Genomic DNA, 11,488 nt, shown 5'->3' with positions numbered 1-11,488 from the left:
AAACTCCTGTCTCCCTCCCGGCCCCAGCTCACCAGTCCTGCTCCCTCTATCCCCCCCCACATAACCAAAGGGTAAATATCAGCAGGACCCAGGCAGCGGGGCGAGGTCTTCAGACAATTGCATTTCTAAATTTCCCCCTCCTCCGGCTCGGATTCCCCACCGCAGCCCGGAACTCGCACGGCGGGACACCCATCGACTCGCTTTTGGATCCCGGGATGGGGCGCTCGGCGGGTCCCTGGACCCGCCCCCGGCCCGCGTCGCCGTCTCTTGCCCTCCCCGGGCCGCGCGGCCGGAGCTGGCACGGAGGAGCGGCGGCCGCGGCGGCATCGCGGCCTGGGGACGCCAGCTTTCCGCTGGACTCGGCGCCCGCGAGAGCGCCCATCGCGCGGGCAAGTGTCTCCCGCGGTGCGGGGCTGCCCGGAGCGTCCCGGCATTACCCGAGGGCGGGCGTGTCCTCGCGGCGCGGGGCGGGGGACCTGAACGGGGCCGCAGCCTGTTGGAGCGCGGGGGGGTGCCCTGCCCCGAGCGCGGGGAGCTCTGCGGGGGACGGCGCGGCCCGGCTCCCTGTGCGGAGCAGTTTTCTCGAACTCAACACCTCCTCCTTACTGGGGCCCAGCGCTGCCGGGAGACCCCGTCCACATCTGCAGAAGGTAAGAGGACTTGGCCATTTAGGGGTCGCTTGTCCCCAAATCACAGCCAGAGGTCGAGGGTGGGGAGCGGAGGATGGGGGCGGCACGTTCGTAGGAAGCGAACGAAAAAAATGCAACAGGCGGAGCGGTTCAGGAAACTCTGGCGTTAATGTTTCCTACGGAGAAGAGACTTGTCCAAGACTGAAACTTGGTTAGGTTCTTCAAAACCGAAGACGGGCAGAGGCGACGCTGCACCTTAGTCTGGGTGTGAGCTCCCTCTGGTGGCCTCCTGTAAGGATGGAAGACGAGGCTACAGTCGTGAGGTTGGAGCGCCGTTGCTTGCTCCTACGCATTGTCATGATTTCTCCTTTGAGAAACGTGACTGGTCTCAGCAGTTTCCCATACAAAGGCACCTTTTGATCCCATAAAAGCTGATCCCTCAACCGGAATCAGAAAAGGTCCTTTCAACTCCTGTCTTTTGTCCCTGAGTCCTTTGCGGCCAAAACAAGAATGACAGGACTCATCTCTCGTCTCTCTGTTAACCGCACTTGAATAAAAAACACGTTAAATGAGTAAAGCAAGCCACAGTTAAAATAAATGCTGCCGGAAAGTTGAATCTTGCAGCTACTTGTCATCTGCCACCATTCATTGTTATCCGAATATGTGCATTTAAAAGTATAAGAAAAAAAGAATCACTTGAGCTAACTTAGATTGTATTCAATTACAGATTTTATCGTGATTCTAAAATTTCTGTCAAGAGATTGTAGAACATTTAAGTCATCAGTTCATGTCCACTCCCAGAATATCTGTAGCCTCAGAGAATTTCTTTTTGTTTTTCCTCCAGAAAGGAGTGTCATGAAAAAGGAACAGAAAAGAACCGTCACTTTTGGTGAGAGGGGAGTTTTCTTTCCCAGTTGGTGGTTACTTCATGATTGGAAAAGAAGTACCTAGGTGGCTGAAGAGATTAGATTTTTATAGTTGTACAGATGAAGCTGATAAAAGAAGACATGAAAATACTTTCTCTGGCTCATAATGGGCGATGAATAAGTAAGCCTGAACAAAACAGACTTGAAATGAGAGCAGAGATTTTGATTTTTAAAAACCAAATAGGACTTTGAACACTTGTTGAGGGTGTTCTTTTCTCAAAAATGGAAGAAGAAAAAATTTTCAAAGCAAAAGTGTAAAAAGTGGAAGTAACAACCAAGTCGACTTCAAGAATTTCAGTACATCATCGACTCCTTTGGGCAAACACAGACAGAAGCATCCCACATGTGGGTGATTTTATCACTAGAGATGGTTTCCTATCCTAGGAACAACTTTTTAATTCGGATTCTGGAGTGCTTATTCTTTTTCTTTTTCTTTTTTTCCAATGTGTGTTTTGACTCTTCATGTTAGATAGATTTATGTAAAGGAAGGAAATCTTGAATTCATAATATGTTTGACGATTTCACTGTTTGCTGTGTGCTATGGAAACATTAGAGGTTTTAACATTCCTTGAAGTTTTATTGGAAGCAAATCTGTGTCAGGGACACAGATAGACAGTGTAAGTTTTCTTTTTTTGGCAGCCCAACTTGCTTTGAATGAACTGAATGTTAGCTGGATTTCACAGCATATATGATTTACAGTCTTTGTGTTATCAAGGCCTTAAATGTATGTTTTATCCTAGGCAGATGGGAAATACATTGAGCACTGTGTTTGACATGCATGCCTAAGGAAGGGAACTCCCCGATGGATCATGGCGTTAATGTTTACAGGACATTTCTTATTTTTAGCATCAGTGATGTTTGCTTTCTCTACTTTTGAGGAATCTGTAAGCAATTACTCTGACTGGGCAGTTTTCACAGATGATATAGATCCGTTTAAGACGCAGAAAGTGCAAGACTTCAAACCGAATCAAAAGCCGAAGAAAAGTATGCTTCATCCAAGTTTATATTTTGATGCTGGAGAAATCCAGGCAATGAGACAAAAGTCTCGTACAAGCCATCTGCATCTCTTTAGAGCTATCAGAAGTGCAGTAACTGTTATGCTGTCCAACCCCACGTACTACCTACCTCCACCCAAGCATGCTGATTTTGCTGCCAAGTGGAATGAAATTTATGGTAACAATCTGCCTCCTTTAGCATTGTACTGTTTGTTATGTCCAGAAGACAAAGTTGCCTTTGAGTTTGTCTTGGAATATATGGACAGGATGGTTGGCTACAAAGACTGGCTAGTTGAGAATGCACCAGGGGATGAGGTTCCAGTTGGCCATTCCTTAACGGGTTTTGCCACTGCCTTTGATTTTTTGTATAACTTACTAGATGATCATCGAAGACAAAAATACCTGGAAAAAATATGGGCTGTTACTGAGGAAATGTATGAGTATTCCAAGGTCCGTTCATGGGGCAAACAACTTCTCCATAATCACCAAGCTACGAACATGATAGCATTACTCACCGGGGCTTTGGTGACTGGGGTAGATAAAGGATCTAAAGCAAATATATGGAAACAGGTTGTAGTAGATGTGATGGAAAAGACAATGTTTCTGTTGAATCACATTGTTGATGGTTCCTTGGATGAAGGTGTGGCCTATGGAAGCTACACAGCTAAATCAGTCACACAGTATGTCTTTCTAGCCCAGCGTCATTTTAATATCAACAACTTGGATAATAACTGGTTAAAAATGCACTTTTGGTTCTATTATGCCACCCTTTTACCAGGCTTCCAAAGAACTGTGGGTATAGCAGATTCCAATTATAATTGGTTTTATGGTCCAGAGAGCCAGTTAGTTTTTTTAGATAAGTTTATCTTAAAGAATGGAGCTGGGAATTGGTTAGCTCAGCAAATTAGAAGGCACCGACCTAAAGATGGACCAATGGTCCCCTCCACTGCCCAGAGGTGGAGTACTCTTCATACTGAGTTCATCTGGTATGATCCCCAGCTCACCCCACAGCCTCCTGCTGAATATGGTACTGCAAAAATGCACACATTCCCTAACTGGGGTGTTGTCACCTATGGGGCTGGGTTGCCATATTCACAGACCAATACCTTTGTGTCTTTTAAATCTGGGAAGCTAGGGGGGCGAGCAGTGTATGACATAGTTCACTTTCAGCCATACTCCTGGATTGATGGGTGGAGAAGCTTTAACCCAGGACATGAACATCCAGATCAGAACTCATTTACTTTTGCCCCCAATGGGCAAGTATTTGTTTCTGAAGCTCTCTATGGACCCAAGCTGAGCTACCTTAACAACGTACTGGTGTTTGCTCCATCACCCACAAGCCAGTGTAATAAGCCCTGGGAAGGTCAACTGGGAGAATGTGCACAGTGGCTCAAGTGGACCGGTGAGGAGGCTGGTGATGCGGCAGGGGAAATCATTACTGCCTCTCAACATGGAGAAATGATATTTGTGAGTGGGGAAGCTGTGTCTGCTTACTCTTCAGCAATGAAGCTGAAAAGTGTGTACCGTGCTTTGCTTCTCTTAAATTCTCAAACTTTGCTAGTTGTTGATCACGTTGAGAGGCAAGACAATTCCCCAATAAAATCTGTCAGTGCCTTCTTTCATAATCTGGACATTGATTTTAAGTACATCCCGTATAGGTTTATGAACAGGTACAATGGCGCCATGATGGATGTGTGGGATGCCCACTACAGAATGTTCTGGTTTGATCATCGTGGCAATAGTCCCACTGCTAGTATACAAGAAGCAGAGCAAGCTGCTGAATTTAAGAAACGGTGGACTCAATTTGTTAATGTTACATTTCAGATGGAATCCACAATCACAAGAATTGCCTATGTCTTTTATGGGCCATATGTCAATGTTTCCAGCTGCAGATTTATTGATGATTCCAATTCTGGACTTCAGATTTCTCTCAATGTCAATAATACTGAACATGTTGTGTCCGTTGTAACTGACTACCATAACCTGAAGACAAGATTCGATTACCTGGGTTTTGGTGGCTTTGCCAATGTGGCTGACCAGAGCCAAGTAACCCGATTTGGTTTGGGCACTCAAGCAATAGCAAAGCCCATAAGACAAGATAGGGTTATTTTCCCCTTTGGATTTAAATTTAATATAGCAGTTGGGTTGATTTTGTGCATTAGCTTGGTGGTTTTAACCTTTCAGTGGCGGTTTTACCTTTCTTTTAGAAAACTAATGCGGTGGATCCTAATCCTTGTTATTGCCTTGTGGTTTATTGAGCTGCTGGATGTGTGGAGCACTTGCACGCAGCCCCTCTGTGCAAAATGGGCAAAGACAGAGGCTGAGGCAAGCCCAAAGTCTTTGTCTTCCGAAGGGCACCACCTCGATCTTCCTGATGTCGTCATTACCTCACTTCCTGGTTCAGGAGCTGAAATTCTCAAACAACTTTTTTTCAACAGTAGTGATTTTCTCTACATCAGAGTTCCTACAACCTACATCGATATTCCTGAAACCGAATTTGAAATTGGCTCATTTGTAGATGCCTGTGAATGGAAGGCATCAGATATCCACAGTGTGCATTTCCGTTTACTCCGAGGCTGGTTGCAGTCCTTAGTTCAAGACACGAAACTACATTTGCAAAACATCCATCTGCATGAACCCAGTAGGGGTAAACTGGCCCAATATTTTACAGCAAATAAGGACAAAAAAAGAAAATTGAAAAGGAGAGAGTCTTTGCCAGAACAAAAAAGTAGAATGAAAGGCACCTTTGATAGAGATGCCGAATACATTAGGGCTTTGAGGAGACACCTGGTCTATTACCCAAGCGCGCGTCCTGTGCTCAGCTTAAGCAGCGGGAGCTGGACCTTAAAGCTTCATTTTTTCCAAGAAGTTTTAGGAGCTTCTATGAGGGCATTGTACATAGTAAGGGACCCTCGGGCATGGATTTATTCAATGCTGTACAGTAGTAAACCAAGTCTCTACTCTTTGAAAAATGTACCAGAGCACTTAGCTAAATTGTTTAAAGTAGAGGGAGGTAAAGGCAAATGTAACTTAAATTCAGGCTATGCTGTCGAGTATGAATCATTGAGGAAAGAATTATCAAAATCCAAGTCCAGTGCAGTCTCCCTGTTGTCTCATTTGTGGCTAGCAAACACAGCAGCAGCCCTGAGAATAAACACAGATTTGCTGCCTACCAGCTACCAGCTAATCAAGTTTGAAGATATTGTACATTTTCCTCAGAAAACCACTGAAAGGATTTTTGCCTTTCTTGGGATACCTTTGTCTCCTGCTAGTTTAAACCAAATATTGTTTGCCACCTCCACAAACCTTTTCTATCTTCCCTATGAAGGGGAAATATCACCAACTAATACTAATGTTTGGAAACAGAACTTGCCTAGAGATGAAATTAAACTGATTGAGAACATCTGCTGGACACTGATGGAGCGTCTAGGATATCCAAAGTTTATGGACTAAATGCTGCCGGTCAGCAGGAATTTGCACTAATACTTTGCAACCTGGTTTGTGGATGTGAAGAGTTTGTTTATTCTTGTACTGTGTGTGTGTGTGTGTGCGTGCGCGCGCGTTTTCAGTTTGTTACTTGCACAGAGATTATTTTAAAAATAGGCACCATATTTGGCCTAGCAGGATTTATTTTTATGTCACTACTTTCCTTGCCTTTGTTTCTGAATTTTTTTTTCTGCGGAAATGTTCCTGCTACAGAGGCGTAGTTGAAGTTATATGATGGCGGTCCGGAGGTAAGAAGATTTTACAGGTTTTTGTCTAGCCATCTCCCTCGTCTGTAACTGTGCTGATCTATCTTGGAACCTCAAACACTGCTAAAGGCCTTTCAATTGCTGCTTTGCCCAAGCATCTCTTGCTTTCAAGATGGACTACAAAAGTTCCTTATCTTTTTTAAAAGATCTTCTAACACATTTATCTTGCACCAAAAAAAAAAAAAAAAGGTTTTTTTTTTTTTCCCCCCGTGTATAATGTTCAGTGATACCACTGGGGAAAATGGTGAAAGCTCCTATCAGAACTATAGAATTCCTTCTGGAAAATACAGATGGAAATACAGAATGAACATTTTTTTTGAGGTCCGCAACAGTGACCTGAAAGGCCTCTTTAAAGTTTTTTACTTAGAAGTAATAAGGAGTCAGTCTTTGAACAATCTGGGTACCAAGGGCTGGTAGAGTATTTTAGACTTACTTGTCTGTTTAAAACTCTCTTTCTTGCCTCCTTGAAGCTACAGCTGTTCCCATCACACCACTCACCCACCCTGTCTTTTCTGTCACTGTCATGCAAAACAATCCATTGTTACTAATTGTTGAAGTCCCGGACATTTGTGGGGACTTTTCCTCCTGATGATTAATTTTGCATTAAAGCCTGACACTTAGAATCAAATTTCTTTTTGTGGAATTATCACTGTATGACTCAGAGAAGGCAGTGCCACGCTTGCTGCCAGTGTTTTTTTAGACTGGAAACCGAATTGGAAAACTGCCTGACTTCGCCTGCATCCCTTTGAATGAGTTTACAGACTGCCAGTGTCTGCAAAAGTTAAAGGCAAATGGGAGATGATGTCAGAGGCATCTGTTTCCTTTACCATCTGCATCTTATTATAAATGTAGTCGTCATAAAATGTGGTTCATTTTATTTTGGTAGGCTCTGAAATCAAAATGCTATGCCATTATAAGCCAGTGGAGTAATTACAATGCATTGGATGAAAACCATTAGGCAGTGTCAAGACCTGATGAAAATCTGTATGGATTGCAGTCTCCCTGACGTTTCAAACTGCAGTTTCCCCAAGCTCTCGAACACTTGGGAGTCTGTCATCCTGACCTAGATAAAAGTGGTTCTTTCTCAGTAGTTTGTTATTATGTCAAAATGTGCCTCCAGAGTGATAAAGCTGTGGGTATGTTACATTCCAGCTAAACCTAACTTGGCTGTCATTTTTCTTCCATAAGAGTGTGAATGCAGACTGCTCCTCCTCCCTAGACCTACTTCCTTCCCACCGCTCTCCCTGCTTTCTCTCTGCAGTGTCCAAATGAATGAAATCGTGTGGTGTTAATATAGGTTGAGAGGGCAGCCGATGACCTGAATCTACCCCGTATTCTCAAGGAAGGTTATTCTACTTGTCTCAGGGTTATCAACAAGCATGTAAAATTGCTACATGGATGACAACACTCTTTCCATTACTGGTCATTGTCTCAGTGTTTGCTTTCAATTCCCAGGATGCGTGATCTCAAATCAGATCAAATCAAAAGGCTTTGGGTTGGCAGTAATAGCAGGTCTGACCAACGTAAGAATTGCACGCACTGTACCACTGACTTTTAACATTGTGGAAACCCGCCCCCCCCCCACGGGGAAGCAGAGCAGCAGGTGGCGAATGTGGAAGAAATGGAGGAGAGGTGGGGAAAACAAAAAAGAGAGTTGTGTGAATGAGCATGCGAACATGTTACTGATAGCTCAAGAAAGGGACATATTTACCAAAGTGATCTTCACAGTGTGTCCTAACGTTCACCCCCACACAGCAATGCCAAGATGAATTTCCCTGGCACTGTACTCACCCACCCCCACCCCAAGGGAAGGTCTGCTGGAAGAGACCTCTACTTGCAGATTCCCCCATGAGGAATGTTATGGGTGAAGGACGACCCAGCTGTTGGGTCTGCATGCAGATGTTCATGCTTGGGACCCCTTGCCTTATTAACCATAACACCTGACGTGACTAACTCCCAGAACATCGGGTCCTGCATCCTTAGGCTGTTAGCTTCTGAAAAATTCAAAGAGCCTCCACACTTCATCTTATTCTTGTCATCTTGGAAAATGATTAAAGGGATGATTGTCACTATGTGACACTTCTAAAGGAAACACCTGTCCTATCTGTAAAATTAACCCCTTTCTTTATTAAATTCCCTAAACTTAGGCCTAATTGGGATAAAAACTGTTATTAAAATAATAGAATTTAAGTCTGGAAATAAAAAAGACAATTGTGCTGACAAGAGTAACAAATGCAGTGGTGATATGGTTCTCAAAAGTTTGAAAAAATGCAAATTACTTAGGATGAAAGAAAAAGGCCATATCTAGAATTGAGTTTACTGTAATGAATTTCTGGAGAGGATAGGAAGGGGGAGATTTTCTTCAGGACAAGCAAGATGAATTTATGAATATGCTTAAATTTAATTGATAGAAACCCAGAGTCACAAGTTTTAAGCAAATGACAAGAAAATGTACATATTAGGCAAGCGCCTGTTAATAAAGGTCTTAAATTAAAAAAAAAATACGTATTAGCTCTAGACCCCAACTATTAGGCATTTGATTGGTTGTCTTTTTAAACCAACAGGAAAGAATTAGTAAATGCCTGATAAGAACAGGATGTTCAACTCCTAGGCAATGGCAGACGACTTGCCACAAAACCTTCAGCAAATGTATTCAAAGCAGCAGCTCCCCTCCGCCCACACTAGTGCATCTTAAAAATTTTCCTTTTGTGGAAATGTTATCCCTTTGCCACTTACTTTTGATTAACATTGTTTATTAGCACTTTTGGGTGCATCATTGAAGATCCCAGCCATTCTTGATATGTAAAGGATATCCAATTAATCTGTGAGTAGACATTAGCAGTGGTTTTAAATCAGTGTGTTTGATTGTCTTGATTAACTGATGATAATTAGAAAAATATTCACTGATTAATTTAGGAAAAATGTAAATAGAAGGCATTAAAGTACATAAATACCATATCCAGAGGTAAGGATGCCTAATATAGGATATGTCAAGGAATTTAATATGTGGGCTATTTACTGCTTATTTAAATGTTAGCTAAAGCATGTCTAATGTGTAAAAAAAAAATGTTTGCTAAGGCAATTTCTTCCATTATCTGACCGGTGTCATTATTCCCTTCATGTTGGCAGAAAAATTCAAATAATATTGTAAGAACCAAATTACTGAAGTTTTGCACAAAGGATGATAGGAACTTCGAACAATAGATTCTAACATTCTCTAATTTGTAGATGCTTGAGCTATAATTTATATGAGCTTGCATTTATTTAGTCCACATAACGTATACATATTTAATTCTGTTTCCAAAGATGGTTCAGCTAAGGCTTCCGAACCATAGAGAGTTTCATTTTTGTTTTTGTTTTGTTTTTCTTTCACACTTACACAGTTAGTGTGAGAGAAAAGATAGACTGAAGATCATAAACTAGCTTATTGGAACTATATGTATAACAAGACTCCACTATTAATAAATAAAATGCTAAAAGCAACTTGGCTATTGTTGGGATAATTTTGTAATAGCTCTCTTTGGATCTTCAGGTAACTGAGGATTTTATGTGGAGCTGAGAAGGCAGGCACTTGAAATGGGGGGCACACTGAATACTGACATTCAGCCTAAGAATTTCAGCTACAAAATTTGCTCCCTTCAGTGATGAGTTAGCCTCTCTCCCCCTAACTTAATCTCAGTTCTGTCTCTGACTTGGACTCATTTCAGTCTTCTGCATACATCATCCCACTTACTAAATGGCAAGAACATCCCCTGTGCTAGGCACCTGTGCTCTAGTCCCTGCTGCCATCGGTAAGATCGTCGTGCTGCATGACACGTTACTCGTAAAGAAGGTTACTTGGGACCCTCTAAGTTTGGTGCACAGCATTGGCACAGGGAAAACTTTTATTTTTAAAGAGAAGGATCTACAGTGAATTAGTCCAATGTGTTACCCATTGAATCATAAGGTTTTTATATGTCTCGTGATAATCCTCACAACAATTCTATACGGTACTTACTTTACAAATAAATTTGAAACCCCTATTATCTCTATAGGAAATACATTTTTGTAAGGGAATTTTTAGTGGATTTACAATACATCAGTTCATTTATTCACTATGCTTTTTTGGTATCTACTATTGAGATACTGACTAGTGTGAGGGAAGAACAGAAAAATCAGTTGACTGACCCTGCTGTGTGAGGAGTTAGCAGTCTTTCCAGACCTCAAAGTGGATAGGAATTCATCAAGAAGTGGAGAAGGGGGGCATGCCAGTTAGTGATTACCACCCAAGGAAAGACACCAAAAACTATTGTCTGTTTTGCAGGAGACATGGTTTGTTTATTTCTGAAATGGTGGTTGTGAGGAAAGAGAGTCATTTATTGAGCTAGAGAAGTTATGCTTGGTAAACTTGGATGGAGATCACCACCTATTTTTTTTTTTCTGAAGTAGGTTTTGGCTCTGGTTGTCATAGGACATCCCATTAATAAGTAGCTTTTCCAAAGGGGTAGTGCAAATGGAACAAAACCAACACTTACTCTCTCCCCATTCCCACTGACTCAACTAGCCCAACACTAAGAAATTTGGTGGTAGGTGAATATCAAGAGATGTTTGGAAGATAAAAGAAAATGTGACTATGGTCTGACTGGTGTGCATACAGATCATTGCTAGTAATGACAGAAAGATAACACCATGTTTTTCATCCAGAGTCCAGCTGGCCAATAGCATCTTTCCCTGTCCCTCCTCTCTGAGTGCCTCCAGACCCAGAGTGCCAGGCACAGCTATCAATACTGGGAATGCAATAAGGAGAAAAATCTATGGCACTGACAGTCTGGTGGGGACTAGAAAGAAACACATTTTGCATTTCACAATGTTTCTAGCTCAAAAGAGTCTGCACCAAATGGCAGTGCCTACTCGCGTCAAATCTGTGACTACAATCAAATATAGCCAAATAGAATTCACTTTAGGAAAAAAAAATCTGGTCTTTCCTCCACCATGTGAATAATACCAACAGGAAGGGAGGGAAAGAGAAAAAAGGAAGGAAGGGGGGGAGGGAGGAGGGGACTTAGAACATAGAAAGTAAGGTGTGCAAGAAGAATCACTCCTATAACAATTGTGTTAATTATTCCATGAACTATTTAAAAATCTCTTTGAAATCTTATTGTAGTTAAAACTTGAGAAAAGAGATAAATTATAATTTGAGCAAATCT

The 11,488-nt window shown here is 42.2% G+C and overlaps 1 protein-coding gene across 1 annotated transcript; it reads left to right on the top strand.

Annotated features, from left to right (window-relative positions):
- The first annotated feature begins 254 nt into the window (after positions 1–254).
- DSEL (dermatan sulfate epimerase like) lies at positions 255–11,255 on the top strand. Its single transcript, XM_002922053.4, has 2 exons — positions 255–650; positions 1,474–11,255. The coding sequence occupies exon 2, from the start codon at positions 2,365–2,367 to the stop codon at positions 6,001–6,003; it is 3,639 nt and encodes a 1,212-aa protein (XP_002922099.1). The 5' UTR covers positions 255–650; positions 1,474–2,364; the 3' UTR covers positions 6,004–11,255.
- The last annotated feature ends 233 nt before the right edge of the window (positions 11,256–11,488 follow it).

This window comes from Ailuropoda melanoleuca, chromosome 14 (genome assembly GCF_002007445.2).
Source record: "Ailuropoda melanoleuca isolate Jingjing chromosome 14, ASM200744v2, whole genome shotgun sequence".
NCBI classification, from domain to species: domain Eukaryota; kingdom Metazoa; phylum Chordata; class Mammalia; order Carnivora; family Ursidae; genus Ailuropoda; species Ailuropoda melanoleuca.
Note: the sequence above shows the minus strand (reverse complement) of the source record. Positions and strands in the feature narration are given on the sequence as shown.

Excerpts from the sequence above, each read along its gene's own strand:
- DSEL (XM_002922053.4), top strand. The coding sequence starts at position 2,365 with ATGGCGTTAATGTTTACAGGACATTTCTTATTTTTAGCATCAGTGATG.